This window comes from Bos indicus, chromosome 5 (genome assembly GCF_029378745.1).
Source record: "Bos indicus isolate NIAB-ARS_2022 breed Sahiwal x Tharparkar chromosome 5, NIAB-ARS_B.indTharparkar_mat_pri_1.0, whole genome shotgun sequence".
Taxonomy (NCBI): domain Eukaryota; kingdom Metazoa; phylum Chordata; class Mammalia; order Artiodactyla; family Bovidae; genus Bos; species Bos indicus.
The window spans coordinates 27,428,171-27,447,379 of record NC_091764.1 but is presented as its reverse complement, the minus strand read 5'-3'; the positions used below and the strand labels follow the sequence as shown (position 1 = coordinate 27,447,379).

Genomic DNA, 19,209 nt, shown 5'->3' with positions numbered 1-19,209 from the left:
ACAGCACCACCTGCCTCAGAGAGGTGCCAGCCCAGGGCTAGGGCTCCATAAACATCAGTTTCCAAATCCTGTCCTAGGACCCCTACCTGCTACTCTGGACCTGAAGTATAGGAAAGGGGCTAAGGGCTGAGGCTCCACAGATGAAGAGAGGGAACAGGGCAGAGGTCAGAGTCAAGAGGCTGCAGCCCCTTGGAAGGATCCCTGGATGCCATCTGGAACCCCCTTTGCTCTCCTTGCTCTCCAGAGATGTCCCAAGGGTGCCAATGTCCACATCTACAGCCAGCCTGACTCACACACCCCGACAGTCCCCCAGCTGGGCCACTGATATGTCTGGCTTTCCTGCTGCAGGGCCTTTAGTGGGTTATACCAAGGACCAGCTCCTGTCAGGACCCTCCATGGCAGCCTGGAGTCAGAGCGTGCTGGGTGTTGGGGGGCTTAGTTCACCCACTTGTGCTGAGCACAAACGGTGTGCCAGGCACAGGAGTACACAGGTGAAGACGATTCAGTCCCTGTCGTTGGTCTGGGAGGAGGAAATGAGTCAGGTGGGCAGGGGAGCAGAGACAGGGTCTCAGAAAGCAAGGGGCACTTGCCAAGTATCAAAGGCCTTCACTATCTGCATCTGAGGAAAGGAATCATGATGGCTCCTCTCTCTCCTCTTCTCCCATTGATATGGCCAACCATAGCCTCTATACTCTCAGGATCCATCCAAGCCCGGCCCTTGCCCCTCAGCTCCACTCCAGGCTCCCTCTGACACAAGCCATCCTGCACAGTGCAGCTGGCCAGTAGTCTCTAGGCTGTCTCTAAACCAGTCTCCAGACTATGAGCTGCCCCAACGTCTCCATCACCCCCCAGTGATTAACCTCCAGTTCCTGCCTGCAGCCTCAGAGACTGGCTTAGAGATGTTAGGCGGGCCCCCTAGTCATCCCCTTCCCACTTTGGGCACCCATTTAAAGTGTCCTGGGCCCCGGACCTGGCCCTTTAGTCAGGCAACCCAGCTAGAGAGCACTACAGGGCTCCTGGTCTTCCAGGACTTGGGCTTCCCTCCGCAGGGCCATCATGTTCTTCTACTGGGATGACGCAGCCTGGCCCAGGAGCTGCTTGTTGCCTGTGGACAGAAACATGGACATGTCTGAGGCCCAGGCCTGTTGGTTCCCTCCTGGAAGGCTGTGAAAAGCTCAGCCCCAGGCCTGCAGGCCAGCTCTTATGACACTGTAGCCTGAGGAACTCCCTGACTTAGAAACACACTTTGTACTCTGAGTGCACGTGACCAGGCCTTTGTCCTCACACCAGCTGGATCTGCGGGTCCAGAATGAACTGTTTTGGCAGGCAGGAACCCTCCAGAAGGAATGTTTGGAGTCAACGACCTGGCCCAGGCTCCATCACTTTCCCTTCCTGAGGTTCAGTTTTGGTGTGTGTGTGTGGGAAGTGGACATGAAACCCGACCCTGGGGGTGGGGAAGATGGAAACAGTTCAGCAGCAGAGGAAACCCAGGCCATGGCAACTCCAAGGGCACACTCAGCTTGGTGTCATCCTGGAGAGACCAGAACCGACTCAGTCACCCCTCTGACCCCCAGAGCCAGCCCCGATGGGACCCCTACACAGCACCTCCATCCTGGCCTTCAGCTCCACTGAAGTTCCCTCCACACCCCGAGGGTAGGAAGGACCCTGGACCTCATCCCTGTTACAGTGAGCCCACCCCTCTTTTCCTCTGTCTCCAGGGACCCCGTTTCTTCCCTCTGCCCCTCCTGGGCTTCCAGGAGCAGAAGCAAAAGGCTACACATGATGCACCATCTGCTCCCCAAAGCAGCCTCTTCCTGCTGCCCCTTCTGCTGCCTCCTCCCCCGGCCTCCCTGATTTGCCACAGGCCCACCTCCACTGTTCTGTCCACCGATGCCACTGAAGGCTGTAAAGTGCTCTCCCCTATCTGACCGTCCAGAATCCCCTATACTCCCAAGGCTTCTCGGGTCCCTAACCTGCCCACCTTCGGGCACAGTGCCTTCACCCCTGTTGCAGACTGATGACATCCTGCCATGGGTGTGTTGACCAGATAGATCATAGGACTTTGGGGTCTGAGCCTGGCTCTGCCCCTGATGACCTAGGTGATCTTAGACGAGGCCCTTGCCCCTTCCTGGGTCTCAGTTCCTTCACTGGTGAAAAAAAGAAAGCAGCTCCTGCTATGCAGCACAGAGGGCCCTCACATTAGGATATTGGGGCCTGTGATGTGTCAGGGCAACCCTGAGCCCTCTTCTGCACTGACCCTGCGGTTGATCTCCCCTGGAACCTGCCAGGATGGGGGAGCAGGCAGGTGGCAGCACTGTCAAGCACCTACTCCAGTCCAGACTCGTGCATTAAGCTAGAGCCCTGCCCTCACTCTCCATTCAGTCCTTTAGGCAAGAGACAGGGTACCTCTGAGGTCTTCTCCAGCCTAGGATGGTTGTTGATAGACCAAGGATCTGATCGTCAGTTTTTTTGCATGTAAAATTACAAGAGTGGCATTCCCTCACTTTCAATGCTGTTCAGATGATGGACGTGAAAGTACTCGGCAAACCATGAAGCCACAGGTGAGCACCAGTGAGAGAGGGCATCCTATGCCTCGACTCCCTTCACCTCCCACCACAGCAGGCATTACTAATCGATCACGGCATTCTTCCTTTCTGGATCCCTAAGACCACATCCTAGACCAGCGGTTCTCAGCTCAAGCAGCTCCCTAGAATTCCTTCACTAACTTCAAAAGATACTGGTGAAACTTGGACCCCACCCCAGTAGCCTGACTTAACTGATTTGTAATAGAGGCTCAGGCAACAGTATTTGTTTTGAAATTCCTAGGTTATTTTTCAGCCAATGTCAAGAACCATTGCTCTCAGTAACCACAATCCAATGACCTTGTAGACTCATGTAACATAGTGGCCACCCTACTTGCTAGTCATTGTCATTAGTCCTTCCCCAGAGCCCTCTCATGCTCCCCAAACCAAGTCTGCAGTGCACATTCAGCCCAGCCATCCCACTCTCAGACCTGCCAAGCTGATAACTTAAGTCCTGATGAGGGGCCTCAGTGCGTGGCTCCTGATTGCCTGCTGCAAGAAGCTTCACTCACTCTCCAGCACTGTGATCTGCTGTTCTAGAAAATGGACCCAGAACCCAGAAACACCCTGCCCACTCAGAAGACCTCCATGAGCCCTGGGGAGGGAGCCTTCGCTCCCTCCCCACAACCTGGTTGATAAAACAGCAGCATCTAGAGAGACAGTCTCTATCCCCATATTTGAGAATCTAGCATTTCTTCTAAACTTCTCAACCGGAAAGTTCTTTCTGCTGTCTCATCTCAGTCCTTACTGCTGCAAAGGGAGGAGAGTGGCAGAGATAGCAGGTGTGTGTGACTCCTTTACTGAGGAAATGGCAATGTCTCTACCCAGTTCTGGAAGCACACATACACACCAGCCTCACCTTGTCAACCAGGGAAGCAAAACTTGCTTCTGAGTCTTGATCTGCTTGCCCCTCCTCTACCCACACCTGCTGAAAGGTGGCATTGACTTCCTGGTTGAGGGCAGCCTGGAAGCCCTGGCCAATGGTTACTTCCTGGGTGGTGGGGGGTTCAAGCCTGGCCTTGTGGCCTTGCTCTAAGCCCAAGCCACTACTCTCGAGTTCTATCTGCCAACCTAGCCCATCCATCCTATTATCCAATCCCTCCTCCTCCATCTTTGGAAGCCCTTGTGAACTCCAGGGACTTCCTGGCTGAGGTTTGCCAGCTCTCTACGGTCGCTGTGGAATCCATCCATCTGCCTCCTTACAGTCCTTCCCACCACAGGGCAGGAATGGCCTCCACCACAGTGGGAGCAGGACAGACAAGTATCTGGGGAAGCGCCAACTGCACAGTCACGAAATCTCACAGTCTGCCCCACACCCAACTGACTCCGCCCCAGCCTGGGCTCAGGCTCTAAAAACTTGTTCCCTATCTTAGATTTTCTAAGAGGAGCGAGGGGGTTCGGTCCCCACCACCTCCACCCTCCTTGGGAGATCCACTGCCCTGCCCAGAGGCCAGGACTGTGAGAGTGAGGCACAGGTTGAACAAATGCAGATAACTGCCTGCCTAGCTCCCACCATCTAGGAAACAAGCAGTTCTCAGAAAGAGACCAGAGTCTCTGTCAAGAGCAGGACCATTTCTGCCAGTGGACACAGGCAACACTTGTTGAAAGCTGCAAACCAGGCCACACACACACCCTGGCTATGCTTTCCTTTTCTTTCCCCCATGCCCTCTCCCTCTCTCTTCCCAACTCTTCTCCACACTTCATGTCCCTACAGCCCAACATGTGCTCCCAGCCCCTCTGCCATGTGGGCTCAGAGAGCATCTTCTTTTCTGCTCTACAGAGAAGATTAACCTGGAAATACGGGCTGCCCAGGTGATATGCCGTGGTGTAATGTGTGTGTCCGTGTGCCTGTGTGGCATCTGCTCACATGAGCATCTGAACGGAGGTCCGTGCGCGCACCTTGACCACTCAGAGACCAAGCCATCAGATCGTGCTGTTTATTGAGGATGCAGTGGGAGGGTCTTTAAGGGGAAAGGAGAAATGAAGGGGCCTCCTCTTCCCTGCTTGTGGGTGCAGGATAGAATGAAGAAGAGTCCCTGAGTTGTACTCGGTCCACTCAGAATGAGTCGTGAGCCAGACAGGGTGGGGTGGGGATGGTCTCGTTTGGTGGTCTGTCCTTCAGCCCTCTTTTAACTGAACACAGAGCCCTCTCCTACCACAAGCAGGAGCTGGGACAAAGGCCCCAGTGTGAGAAGAGGGCCTGGGTCTGAGACCCACAGAGCCAGACAGAGTAATCAGCAACTGAGTCAAAGGCTGTGCAGAGGACGAAAGGCTGGGAGCCCATGGCATGGTTCAGGGACCACAGCCAAGGAGGCAAACTCCAGCATGTGCAAGGAGGAATTTCACCAAGCTTAGTTGTCCACACCTGTCCAGGTTCAGTAAGACACAGTCTGGAGAAGTGAGCGGCCAAGGCCAGCACCGGAGGTACAAGAGCAGGCTGGGCGGGGTGGGGGTGGGGCTGACAATGGGCTGGGGAGAGCGCAAGTGTGCGAGCCAGAGCGGGGACGCAGGGATGGGGGGAGGGCAGCGGACTCTACCGACTGGCTTTCTTGGAGGGGGCACTCAGGCTGGAGCCCTTCCCCAAGGCATCCTTGTAGTCGGTGGTGCTGCTCCGGCTCCGGCTCTCCCCGCCACGGACACTGCACACTCCAGAGATGCAGCTGCCGCTGTTGGCCACGTAGCCTCCGCTGACCGAGCTGGGCCGGAAGCCATAGCCGCCGCTGCCGCTGGTGCTGCTGATGATGGCTGCGCGGGGAGAGCAGAGGGGAGAGCAGGGTCAGCAACCCGCAGGCACAGCTAGGGCCTGGGCCAGAGGAGGCCGCCTTTCCCCAGGACAGGTGCAGCTCTTCTTGGAACAGCAGGTTGGCTGGGGGACCCAGTCACAGTCAACTCCCTCCCCACTGGGGACAATATTGCAGAGACTGCTCCCCCCATGCCCTACGCTTGGTTTGCCCAGCTTATATTCAATCCAGCTGATTCTTAACTCTCAGAGGTCCACCTCTTTGGTCCAGGTACCCACTGACTCTCATGTCATTCTGGACACCTCCTGCCTCTTCTGTTAGCCTTTTCTCTAAACTTCTCAGTCTCCAGCCTCTTCCTCCTGCCTTCTGCCAGCTGTCCTCCAGGGGCATCTTTGGGAAGCTACGATTTAACTCTTAACCCTGGTGAGAAATCTAGAGATCTAACAACTATCAACTTGACCTCCAAGGTCCATCAGTCCCCCAGCCCGGGTCTGATCATAACCTTGCAACCTGGCTCTCCGGGCCTCTCACCCATACTCATTGTCTTGCACCATGTCCCTTGTTTCCCCATTCCCATGGTGAGAGCCTTCCTAGCTGCCATTCTCTGGGAACAGGGAGAAAGTGATAAGTGGGAAGGAGACCTGGGTTGGGAGTCAGGAGGCCTGATTGCTTGGCCATGCCCCACTATCTGGATGTGTGATTTCAGCCAAAGGTTTTCCCTCTCTGGTCCTTAGATTGCTCATCTCCACACGTGGGGTATAACTAAGGCCCTTTCAAGTCCACAGAGTGTACAGTTTTAGGTCCAAGCATACAGGTACTTACAGATGCTGACAGGGGAGGGAAATTCTCCTGACATCCTGTTAACAAGGGGAGAAATAAGAGCAAGCAGTCATTCAACCTGCAATCTATTAACCTCAAAGCTAATGCCCCCACCAGACTAACGTGGGTTTCTGAACTCGGTAGACACCTATGGAAATTCCGGGGCTCCTCTGGCACAGAGCCTGAGAAGCTATGGGGACACCCTTGAGTCTTTGGGGTAACAAGGCAACCATCCAAGTTAAACCTAATGAGGTTTAACATCTGAGAGACAGCATGACACCTCCCAAAGGTCAGACCCAGGCATTGATCTCTTCCTTCTCCCAAGATCACTGGGGATGCTGGAGTGGCCGCCCATCTCTCACAAGCTCATCTTGGACCTGGGCAGTTAAGGAAGATGGAACAAGTAATGTGTTTTTCTTTTTCTTTTTGGCGGGAATGGGAGTGTGCCCAGGTACACACAGGGAAGTTGTGAAGATTGAATGAGCCAATCCACGTAGCACAGTACCTGGAATGAAGTAAGCACTCATGTCTGGGTAGGTATTATCAATTCTATTAATTTCCCTAGCATCACCACCTCTTCAGTCCCCAAGAACTCATCTTTTCTGGATTAGGATGTGTTGGGCTTTCTCCTTGGGTCCTTCCCGAACCCCCGGGGCCTTCCTGCCAGAGCGTCTCCCATTACCTGCACTCCTCACTCTCCAGCAGCTTGCGGTAGGTGGCGATCTCCATGTCCAGGGCCAGCTTCAGGCTCATGAGTTCCTGGTACTCGCGCATCATCCTGGCCAGCTCCTCCTTGGACTGGTGCAGGGCGGCCTCCAGCTCGTCCAGCTTGGCCCTGGCATCCTTCAGAGCATTGTCACCCCTCTGTTCGGCATCAGCGATGGCAGTCTCCAAGTTGGAAGCCTAAACAGGGAATTGGAGACCAATTGGAAACCAGAAGCGCTCCCCAGAATCATCCACATCCAAGTCCCACTCATTCTCTGAGATTCTGAAGCAGACACGCCCACCTCCACCTGTCAGACCTCCCTGTTCCTCCCTTCTAGTTAGAGCCCTTTCTGGCATTGGCAAGTCCTTCCTTAGCTTTAGCTTCACTGTCTTGTGTTTAGACATTGGTGGATGAAAAATAGTGCATTCTGCAGCCTGATAAATTCAGCACCACTCAGTTCCTTGCAAAGTGATTTATTTGGCCAGCCTATGCTGAGAATACAAAGTGAGTGAGAGTAGAGCTCAGCCTTCTGCTCTTGACTTTAAAGTCTGAGAGAAGAGACCACTGGAATACTGTACTGAAGGTACAATGTCAGTGGCTGCCCAGGTGTGTGGGGTCAGAGACAAGGGCGTGGGGAAGGAGATGCTCTAGGACCAACTATTATTTCCCAAGTGCTTACCATACCCCCGGCACTTGAGCCACAATTGAGACATCCCAAGGATGCCTGCTCTAAGAGTTTGATGAGGTGACCTCTTTGGCCCCTTTCCCTTCCTGGGCAGAGATTTGGGAGGCTGACACCCTCAGCCCATTCATCACCTCCGCCCCCACCCCCCACCAATTGTGCCCGTCTGCCCCAGGCAAAGGCAACCAGCCATCTCACCTGCTTCTTCACATTCTCAATCTCTGAGCGGATTCTCTGGATGAGCCGGGTGAGCTCCGAGATCTCATTCTTGGTGTTTTTGAGGTCGTCCCCATGCCGGCCGGCTGCCAGCTGCAACTCCTGGAACTGGGGACCCAAAGAACAGAGCCATGGTTAGGGGTGATGAGTGTGTTGTGGGAGTGCATGGTGGCTGGGGTTGGTAATGTGATGGGGACAGGCCATGCTGGACACTTAACTGGATATTGTCTCCACTCTGAGAATGATCTGGCCCAGCCCTCCTGTCTAAGGGGGTCACCCTCCCCGGCCTAGCTTCAGCCAGCTCACCTTGGTCTGGTACAGTGCCTCAGCCTCAGCCTTGCTCTTCAGGGCAATGTCCTCATACTGGGCGCGGACCTCGTCAATAATGCTGTCCAGGTTCAGGTCACGGTTGTTGTCCATGGACAGGATGACAGACATGTCACTGATGTGGGACTGGATCTGAGCAATCTCCTGCGGGGGAATCAGGGATGGTCTCAAGACGTGACTGATGGAGGTCAACAACCTCCCTCATAAGGTGAACAAATCAGTGATGCCATTTAGAGGCTCCAAACCAAGACTGCTGCTCACGGTGCATAGCGAGTTCCCTCCAGGCCCCAGACGGAATCCTGCTGCCATGGAGGTAAGGCCAGGACCATTTCCCTCCCACCCAGAGAGTGGAGATGAGGAGCCTCTCAGGGCTGAAATGGAGATGAATAGATGAGACCGGGGGCCTGGGTGTCCCTCCTGGGTGTCTCAGAATAGAGTCTTACCCTAATGGTAGCATTCAGAGGGGTGGAATGGAGAGATAGACTTACAGCTTCATAGAGACACTTGAAGAACTTGATCTCCTGGTCCATGGAGTCCACCTTGGCCTGCAACTCCACCTTATTGGCATAAGCTGCATCCACATCCTGAAAGATAGCCCAGCCATCCCCAGGTCACTGCCACTGCCACCAAGAAGGCAACACATACCGCAGGCTGCTCCCTTGCACGGGGAACTAGCCACCTCTCCTCTTTGGGAGGCTCATGAGAAAGGGGAGGAAGGAGCAGAGGGCCCAGTCCTGCCCCATCCTGCTAGTGGGCTCTCTCGGCAGTAGGGATGGGTGCCCCGCTAAGAAAAGGAGCCCCAGCCAGGCTGCTATCAGTCATCCTGTGGCATCTGAGCCAGGCCTGCAGCTGCAGGGGACTTCTGTGTGCTGTCCTCTGCTGTTCTTCACTGTGGGAGAATTCTGCCCCCATTAAGCACTCAAGAATGCCCCCATCCTCTCTGTCTTTTTTGTCTTCTCTGGATGGTCTTGCATCGTGGTTTTCCCCTCACCATTTCAGAATAAGCTCACTTTCTTTGAAAGCAGAGCACACTGGCAGGCTCAGCTCCACCGGATCCCAGGCCAGCCCCAGACCCCAGACCAGCCTACCATCTCACCTTCTTGAGCAGCACAAACTCATTCTCTGCCGCTGTCCGCCTGTTGATTTCTTCTTCATACCTGTGGGAATTCCAGGGCTTTTTTGGTTAATATGTCTCACCGAGAACCCTCGCTTGCCCAGGGAAGATCCTGAGCTGGGGGCAGTGTGCTTGACAGAGGGCACAGATGCTGGAGGGCCTGCAGAGTCCAGGGCCTATGGGGCCAGCCAAGCAAGAAGGCTTCCTGGAGGAGGGGATGTGATCACCAATTTTGGAAGAAGGAGCTTGCTGGAGATTCAGCTTCAAAAATGAGGAAGAGTGTGTGGCATGAACATCCTGAAGGAAGCCACCCATCTGTCCCAAGTGCCAGGCCAGAGGAGCAGGGAACAAGTCCCAGAGCTTTCTTGGGGTGATTCTGCTTGGTATGACAAGGAACACTGCCCCCTGCCTCCAAAAACTTCAAGCTGGGGTAGCTGCCCACTCCTGCTCAAAAGGGACAGGGACAGTCATGTAGCTACAGGGAGTCCCCTCCCCACTCACCTCTTCTTGTAGTCCTCCACCACGTCCCGTACGCTCCTCAGCTCTGAGTCCAGCCTCACCCGGTCCCCGGACAGTGTCTCCAGCTGCTTCCGCAGGTTGCTGATGTAGCCCTCGAGGATGGGCTCCAGGTTGTTCTTACAGTTGTTCAGGTCCAGCTGCTGCAGCAGCTCCCACTTGGTCTCCAGCACCTGGTTCTGCTGCTCCAGGAACCTCACCTGAAACCCGATGCCCAGAAATGTTGAGCTTCCATGGAAACCATCACACCCATCACTTCTAGGGTGCTGGGCAAAGTGGTCCCCCTGCATTTTCTCCTCTACCCTCACAACAGCTATTTGAGGTGCATGCATCTTTAACCTTATCTTGTGGAAGGGAAACTGAGAAGTTGACCTCTCCCAAGGTCCAGTGGTTTAATAAATCTCAGAGCCCAGAACTGAACCCAGATATATGTTCCAATAACCCGTGCATCTGGTCACTCTGAATCCAGTATGGCCAAACCAGTCCAGGGCAGGGGGGAGCCTGAATTTACTGCAACAGAGTCAGGCTGAATCCATCTTTGGAAAGGCTGACCACTCAAAAGACAGGAGTCTGCTCTTCATTTTCTAGTATTTCATGATCAAGAGGCTCAATAGACCAAGAACTCCTGGGTGTTCTAAGGAGTCCAACATCCAACATGTTCTAAGGAGTTGGACATCAGAGTCCAACTCCATCTTTCTCAAGGCCTCTTCCTACTCCCCTAGTCCTGCTCCTCAGAACCATCTTCCCTAGAGCAAACTTGGCTCATGGAGCAGATGGACAGACAGAACTCCCATGCCATTGCAGCCTCACTGGGCCAGGAAACTGACCGGAGCTGGTGGATCTGCAGCCACCGCTCTTGTTTGGTTTGGGTTGACTTTTGGTTTTTCTGTTTTGAATGTGACTTCTCTTAATCATATGTGAGCGCAGCTACTTTAAACAAGGTTGTGTTCCTTAAAGTCAGAAACACAGGACATCAGAAAACTGTCTGGGCTTCAGTGTTGAGGTGGGATTGGTCAAACAGCTTGCTTCCAGCAGATCCTCCAGCATTTGGTCTGGTTTAAGCAATCCTGACTCTTTCAAGCCTATCCATAAGACTGAGTATTCACCACAGGGAAAACCCTACACCCAGGACACCACAATGCACATCTGGACTCCACATCTGGATGGCTGATAGCATGTACTCATCGTCCCTGGCTTCCTGGGCTTATGGGATTGTACTCTTCTAGGGACTAAAATTATTTAGGAAACCTCCAGGCTTTTGAGCCCAGAGGCACCCCAGGCAGACCAGCTTTTTCACAGAGGTGACTGTCTTCATGCTTGTCTTTCTTTCTGTGTCTCCAGACTTTCACTCCTTAATGAGGTTTGACCAACTCAGCTCAAGGTCAGTCCACTCCTATCTCCCAAACCTCAGAATACTTTGCTCTTCTAGATGTGAAAAAGCTTAGGGGGTAAGAAGCCACAGAGACAGTGCAGCCCCTGAAGTGAGCAGAGGCAGCAGGAACTGCTCCAAACTGGAGTCCAGAGCTGTGGTTTTGATGGCCGTTGACTGTCACAACATAGGCTTTGTCCTGGGCTGACCCATCCTTGGTGCCTGACTGTCATGTAGTCAGCAGAGTCCTCCAGTGCCCAGTACTGGGTCTGGAGTCAGGAGGCTGAGCGTCCAACTGCACCTTCCCTTGCCCGGAGATGACCTTGGGAATGGTATTGCCCCGTGCCTTTGCTGACTTGCAAAATGGGAGCAATCATTTCTTATCTACAAAAAGGCAGGACCTATCTGGACTGGATGATCCCTCGAGGCTTCTTCCAGACCTTTGATTTTTCTCCTTCTCAACACCCCTCCTTCAGCTTTCAGAGATAAAAGCGATAATAACAGTAACCGCCATCTGGGGAGTACTTAGCATGCATCAGGCATCATGCCAAGATCTTCACATGCATTTTCTTTCACAAATCTGAGAGTGACCCCAAGAGGTAGGTTATTATCTCCATGGTGGAGATGAGGAAACAGAGGCATAAACAGGGTGGATGACTCTCCACCCGTCCACACGGCTGGCTACGTGACTGGCTTAGCCACACAAAGTCACACAGCTGGTCAGTGATAAGGCCAAGGTGGAAGTTACACAGCTGATCAGTGATGGGGCCAAGGTGGAAAACAGGTCTGACTTCAGAGCACGGTGGAGACCTCATCCCCACCATGCTCTTCTGCCTCTCAAGAGAGTCATCGCCCACCTAAACTAATGCCCATGGCCAAGCCACCCTTGAAGGACCATTCGCTGGTGCTCCCAGTCCTTCTGTCGAAGGACTAGAGGATGAGATCAGCTTGCAGTGATAGGAGGAGGACAGCTTCCCTGGCCCCTTCCTGCATATAGCCTGCTTGGGCCCAGGCTTAGCAGCAGCACCAAGCTGGCTCTCAAGAGTAAGAAGCAAGGGTCTGTCTTCTCTTTGGAGCTCCTTTCAGTAACCCCGACAAGCCTCTGCCAGTAGAGATTGACCTACCTGTCTTTTCTCAGGGAAGACTATACGGGAAACCTTAATTCGGTCACCCTGGATTCCGTGCCTTCTCTTTCTAACCTCAATCCCTCTTGCTGCAACAAAAGCACATGTTCCAAGAAGAAAAAACAAGGGCTGTGTGCAGGTCCCCAGGTCCTAGCAGACCCACCTTGTCGATGAAGGAGGCGAACTTGTTGTTCAGAGCCTTGATCTGCTCCCGCTCCTGGGCACGCACTTTCTGGATCTCGGGGTCCAGCTCCACGTTGAGGGGGGCCAGGAGGCTCTCATTGACAGTGACCTGGTGGATGCCTCCAGGTGGGCACACAGTTGGGCACATGGGCCCCAGGGCCACGCTGCCAAACATGCTGCCGGCGAAACCACTGGCCCGGCCCCGGCCAAATCCAAAACCTCCACTCTTCCCACTGCCGCTGGCCACGTTGAAGGAGATGCTCCGGACGCCGCCCAGGTTGTAAAGGCTCCGACTTCCGAAGCCCCCGCTGAGCCCTTTGCCTCCTGCCCGGTAGGAGGATGTGCTGCCTCCGGAGAGCACAGCTGAGCAGCCGCTGAAGCCTCCCTTGGCAGCAGCTCCCGACTTGCAGGTGAATTGGCGGCTCATGCTTCTGGTGGAGATGGAGCTTGGATGCTGGAGGAACGAAGGCAAATTCCCACACGGTTCTGCAGGTTGTAGTGAGGACTGGCAGGTGCCCTCCTTTATATGCGCTTGGCACTGGGGCTCGTGGCTGGCCAGTCAAGAGCTTAATTCATGGGTTTGGCTTGCCTGCGAGCAAGAAGTCATTTTCTCTGTGCTGAGCTAGAGATCAAGCCTCCCCACCTCTGAAACAACATGAAACCATCAAATTGCTGGGCTTGCAAGCCTTGCTCATGTAATTTGGGTCTTATCTAATTAACCTGCTGTTATAGGGTAATTTGCCCCAGGCCCCAGCCTCTCCAAGGGGGTGTCATTGGCTCTTCATCATCTCTATCCTGATGAATCTTCTCTTGGCTGTGGGCTTCCTCTTAGGGATCAGGGGGAGCAGATGGACTTCCCTAGACAGGGAAGGTTGCTGGGTAGAATATCTGGGAGCTCTAACCATAGCTGCGTCCTCTTCTTTCATGGAAAGGGGCCATTCATTGAGCTGTTCACACTTCCCCCAGGCCCTCTGAGACACACCCCACCCCATGGCCTCATCTCCTAACCCACAGAAGACAGTAGCTCTCTCTGGGGAGTATCAGGGGTGGAGTGACCCTCTCCCTGGCAAGTGACATGAACAGCCCAGGCCAGAGTCAACCCTGGACACAGCAGGTCCTTGAGCCTCTGTAAGTTCTCCAAGAAATGGGATTGCCACACTTCACCTCTCTCAAACTCTCAAAATAAGACGGGTTAGAGGCTGTGCAAGGGATGTCTAGGGCTTCCAAGGTGGCTCAGTGGTAAAGAATCCACCTGCCAAGGCAGGAGCAGCAGGAGACACGAGTTCAATCCTTGGGTCCAGAAGATCCCTGGAGGAGGAAATGGCAACATGCTCCAGTATTCTTGCCAGGAAAATCCCATGGACAAAGGAGCCTGTCTGGCTACAGTCCATGGAGTCGTAAAGAGTCAGGCCTGACTGAGCGACTGAGCATGCCAGCCCACAGGGATGTCTAGCCCTTCAAGCACCTGCGCAGAATGGAGAAGATGAGGAGGATGGTGTCAGGCAGGTGGGAGAGAAACTCCCAGAGTCCACTGGGAAGAGATATGGACACAGTGGACAGAGGCTCGTCCAGGGCCTGGAGGTTTCAGGGGAAGCCTCCTGAATATCCATTTTGCCATGTATGTCTCTCCTCCAATGTGTACTTGCTAATAAGATGTGGAGCAACTTGGTCAGGAACCATCTGTTTAAAATTGAAATGAAGAAGTTACTGTCGAGATGAGACTGGACTTCCATCACATCCCTCAATACCCAGGCAAGCCAAGGGTGAAGGTCTGTCCCAGAGCGGGGCCCAGGGAGCACTGTGCATCCTGCTTCAGACACTCCAGCGGTCCCTGCCCCAGACTCTGCCTGTTGTCCCCTCCCTCCTGCGTTCGGCAGTTTCTCTCCCACCTGGCTCCCGCAGTGGATCCTAGTGCTCCCCCATGATTGCTCCTGTGACTGCAGCCCCAGCTGTGCCCATGGCTGGCTCTGCCTCTGGAGATTGCCATTTCCCAAAGATCCCTGCTGGGGCCCCACGGGTGGGCTGTGACTCTCGGCTTGGTGTGGACACAGAAGAGAAGAGAATCTGGGGCCAGGCTGGTCTGGGGCTCTCTGTCACTTTGTTTAGGGGGTTGACCTGAAATCCCTTACCCCACCAGCCACGTGTGACCAGCCACGTGCTCCTTCCCAGCCTCCCCCTGCCATTTTGTCTGCGTGGTTCACCAGAATTTCTCTTTCCCTCCTTCTCTCCTCCCATCTCCTGTCTCCATCCTGCCTTATCCCTCCTTTCCATTTTCCATCCCTCCTTTCTTCTCTCCCTCTTGCTCTGCTGCTCCCTCCTCTCAGCCTCTTCCTGGAGGTCTTCCTGGGCCAGCAGAGCCCACGTCTGACTCTCCTATCTCCCTCACCCCTTGGCATGTTCTTGCCGTGTGCCAGAAGGATAGGGACTCTGCGGGCAGTTCCCATGAGCTTCCTCTGAAGCCTGCATCGCGTGTCATTGCGTCTTCCTTCCTAAGGAGGGTAGAAATTTCCCAGACACCCGCTAGTAGGCACCTCCGCCCCTCCTCTTCTCCCTCAGTGAATCTCCACTGTGCACCATGTGTCAGGCAGTGTGCCCGGAGCTAGTGGTGCGCACTCAAGGCCTTTCTCAGCTCTTGGAACCCAGTCCTCACACGAGGGTGGTCCCCTCGATGGTTTCACTGGCTGTGTGTTTCTCTGGTAGGCATGGCGGCTTCCTAGCACAGCCTTCAGGGTCCTTGCAGCTGCCACCCTGACTCCACCCCATCCAGCAACCTTCCTGGCTGCTCCTTTGCTCTGCCAAGGACACCTACAGGGCTCATCTTCAAATACCTTCAAATTTTTACCAAACTGTTCTTACCCAGCCTGAAACACCCTCTCCCCCCATCTCTTCTGGTCCAAATCCTTCCAGTCTTTCAAAATCCTGCTTAAACTCCTGGATTTAGCCCCAAATCCAGGACTCCTCTGTCCATTGACTGCTGTGTGGAGGCTGCCATGTTCCCTAGGGCCAGGGGCCTGGGAGAGGGTTCCATGGCCCCCAGTTGACTCCTCCCTCTGTATCTTCCCTCGGCACAGGACTAGCCTCTGGACATCCTTCCCAGGTGTGAGAGGATTGACAGTGGTTTGAACAGCCACCAAACTGCTGGGATGGTGCACTTCAGGGAGCCTCTGCACTTGCATCTGCCTCAATGGCACCAGGTAAGAGCCCAGGCTCCAGGAGCTGGCTCCCAAGGTCTCAGTCCCATGCTACCACCCAGCACGGCTTCACCTCTTGAAGCCTCTGCTTCCCAGCTCTAAATGGGATCACAATTCTTCATGGATGGACTTCCCTGGTAGTCCAGTGGTTAAGATAGCATGCTTCCATTGCAGGGGGTATGGGTTCAGTCCCCAGCCAAGGAACTAAGATCCTGCATGCTGCATGGTATAGCCAAAACAAGTAGAAAAATAAATACATTAAAAAAAAAAAAAAGATTTCTCATGAGGTAGTTGTGATGATTACATGTATTAATTCATGTAAATCCTTGGTAACTGCCTGGTGTATCTCAATGCTCAATACACATTAATCAATGACCAAAAGTAGAATTTAGGAGTCAGTCTGTCCTCTACTTTGCTTCTCTCTCCCCTTCCTTTCCTCAGCAAGAGGATGTCTGGATCAACACATTCCCATACAGTGTTATCTGCTGTTGGGGGACCTGGAGTAGGTGGTGTTCCCAAAGGTCCTAGGCTCCAGGAATCTCTCTGTTCAGACCATCTCTGATAATGGAAAATTCTCCATTAGAAATAATAATAACCACTGTCTAATAAGTGTTTCTAGCTATAAGACTTGACAGGAAGCATTTTTCAAATATTAAGTATATTGATGTGTGCATGCTAAGTCACTTCTGCCATGTCCAACTGTTTGTGACCCTAGGGACTGTAGCCCTCCAGGCTCCTCTGTCCATGGGATTCTCCAGGCAAGAATACTGAGCTGGGTAGCCATTCCTTTCTCCAGGGGATCTTCCCAACCCAGGGATCGAATCTGCGTCTCCTGTGGGTCCTGCATTACAGGGGGATTCTTTACCACTGAACCACCAGGAGAAGCCCAAATATATTGATACTGATCCCTTTATCAAACACTCACTGAGCACCTACCAAGTGCTGAGGGAGGCAATAAAAGGCATTCTGCCCTCAGAGAACTTAGTTTCTGAATTCCTGGAAAAAGCATCTCATCAAGCTATTAACAAGTCATTAACACCTTAGTATAAATTAGTTAATTAGATACTGGCCATTAGGAATGCAACACCCAATGTTGTTGATGCGGATGATAGAAGAGGAAGGAGGAACATTCTGGGCCACTCACAGGAAGGATGGGCCCAGGTGGGGCTCCTGGGGTGCTTACTGGTGTTTTGGCCGCAGGGATAAAGGGAGGTACTAAAGAAAATCGGCTCAGAGCTATAGTTCACCAAGGTTATAAAGGCCCTGCCCCAGACTCAACTGAGACCTGGGGAAACTTACGGGCAAGAGGAGACAGAGTCCCCTGCCTGGGGAGGCTGGTAAAGGAGACAGGATGGGATCTACCACGTCCCATGTCCCGTCTTCATCTTCCCCTCATGCCCTTTGCAGTATTGGGGTGGCTGCTTTCTGTCTGTATGTGTGTGATCAGTTGCTCAGTCATGTCTGACTCTTTTCAACCCCATGGACTGTAGTCCGCCAGGCTCCTCTGTCCCTGGGATTTTCTAGGCAAGAATACTAAAGTGGGTTGCCATTTCCTTCTCTAGGAGATCTTCCCGACCCAGGGATGGAACCCATGTCTCCTGCATTGGCAGGCGGATTCTTTTTACCACTGATCCACCTGGGAAGCCCTGCCCAGTTTTCCAGGTGGGAATTAAATTCTGAGAGATGATGGGCCAGGCATGGAGGTCTCTGAGCTGCAGTTTTACTCACCTGTGAATTGGTGGGGAAAGTATGTTCAATCAGAGACTCAAACCCCCAGATTACCAAGAACATCTAGCTTGAATGTTCAAAGAAATTTTAAATTGCTTGTTAAATGAATCACATTTATATGGCTCTTGGTTTTATAACCAAATGTTTTGTTCAATTTACACGAATAATCTGTAGCTTTCTTTATGTTTTTGTTTCTACATCTGTGAGAATGATCAGTTTTGCACATTCATGTGATTTCATGGTCTCCGCAGGATCCATTGGCTCCCCATTCTCAGCATTCTGGGGTCCTATAAGCCTCCAGAGAAGGTTTGAGAAAGAGAAGAGTTAGAAGATCTAGTACAATCCAAGAGGGTATTTGCTGGGTGAAAGGAAAAGGGAATGCACAGAGGAGAGGCAAGACCTGGGGACACTGGATCCACAAGGACTACCCGGAGGAAGGGGTTTGAATGTCATTCTTTCAAGGAAAAAAGGCTTGGGTAGGCTCTTCCTGAGGAGTAGCAAAAGCAACCCAGGCTGGCAGAAGGAAGGGCATTTGTGAGGCAAAGACCCTTCAGGCCGGTGTGATTATGAGTGAAGGGAGACCGTGGGTTGAGGGACCCTGGATCCCACCCTGTGCATGGGACAGGGCGAGCGATAGGGCCACTGAGGGCTCTTGAGCCAGACAGAGTCTGAGCCACACATGTTTGAGGAAGCAGAATCTAGCTGATATAGGAGTTGGGTGGGGGAGGCTGGAGGTGCTGAGAAAGGGGCAGGTGGTTCTCGGAGCAAATAATTGTCTCCAGAATTAAGGAGAATGAGCTGGGCTATTTTGGAGAAGGCAATGGCACTCCACTCAAGTACAATTGCCTGGAAAATCCCATGGACAGAGGAGCCTGGTAGGCTGCAGTCCATGGGGCTGCATAGAGTTGGATACGACTGAAGCAACTTAACAGCAGCAGAGAGCTGGGCTATTTGGATGACATCAGCTCTGGTCCTGCCAGCCCTGCTCAGCAGACGGACTCAGGAAAAGAGCATGTTGTCTGTGAATCCTGCACAAGTACCCCCTTTATCCCCCTACATCCTCCTATAGTTTCAGGCAGGCAGGGCACTCAGTCCCAAGCCTGACAGTTAGAGCACAGTTCCTGGGGGACTTGGCCATGGTCAGAGCCATCCATCTGGGGGCAGGACAGCTGTTTAGCAGGTTTGCAGCTGGCAAGGCCGAAAGTGAGTTCATGCCAGAGGAGCCGGGGTATAAAAGCCAAGGAAGACTGTCCTCCCAAACACTTGGCTCTGCTCCCACCCTGCTGTTTGGTTGCCAGAGAGGTGCCTTCCAGGGCTGCCCCATCCCCCTCATTTCCTCCTTGCTCAACTCCGTGGCCAAGACCATCTCCTTTGAGCTTTGCTGGTCATCTCCTTTCTCTAGCCCACCCCAAGCCTCTGGCAAGGTATGTGGACTCAGGACTCTGTGCATCCAGGCCCTGGTCCTGCCATGTGACCACGGGTAGGTCTCCCAACTTCCTAATCCTCTGTTTCTACATCTCTAAAACAGGGGGTACTAATACCTGCTCCGCCTGCTCCCCAAGGTGGATGGGAGGCATCTTGTAAATAATAATGATGATGGTAATGATCCTGGCGAACACACAGCACGGGCTCTGCAGGACACTGCTCTAAGCACTACATACATATTAACTCATTTAATTCTCACTTCAGTCCTGTGAGGCAGGTACTGTTATTATCCCCATTTTACAGATGAAGATACTGAAGCGCAGGAAGTTAAGTAAATTATTGGAAGTTGCAGAGCTAGTGAGTAGTTGCACCAGGATTTGAGGTAAGCTGCCTGGCTGCCATCTGTGCTCTTCGCCTCTGCACTGTCCTGGCTTTCCTGTGTGCAAATGTCCAGTGTACATGCCCGCCCTGAAGCGTGTGAGAAGC

The 19,209-nt window shown here is 53.2% G+C and overlaps 1 protein-coding gene across 1 annotated transcript; it reads right to left on the bottom strand.

Moving 5' to 3' along the window:
• Positions 1–5,087: 5,087 nt before the first annotated feature.
• On the bottom strand, positions 5,088–12,806 carry KRT71 (keratin 71). The gene is made up of 9 exons (XM_019960506.2): positions 12,360–12,806; positions 9,689–9,903; positions 9,170–9,230; positions 8,562–8,657; positions 8,053–8,217; positions 7,729–7,854; positions 6,825–7,045; positions 6,146–6,180; positions 5,088–5,327 (listed from the first exon to the last, which is right to left on the bottom strand). Exons 1-9 carry the CDS (start codon positions 12,804–12,806, stop codon positions 5,116–5,118), a joined length of 1,578 nt encoding a protein of 525 aa, XP_019816065.2. The 3' UTR covers positions 5,088–5,115.
• Between the last annotated feature and the right edge of the window lie 6,403 nt (positions 12,807–19,209).

Excerpts from the sequence above, each read along its gene's own strand:
- KRT71 (XM_019960506.2), bottom strand. The coding sequence starts at position 12,806 with ATGAGCCGCCAATTCACCTGCAAGTCGGGAGCTGCTGCCAAGGGAGGC. Across the intron at positions 9,904-12,359 it reads TCGCCTCCTTCATCGACAAG|GTGAGGTTCCTGGAGCAGCA; the intron begins GTGGGTCTGCTA and ends ATCGGGTTTCAG. Across the intron at positions 9,231-9,688 it reads GTGGAGGACTACAAGAAGAG|GTATGAAGAAGAAATCAACA; the intron begins GTGAGTGGGGAG and ends GAATTCCCACAG.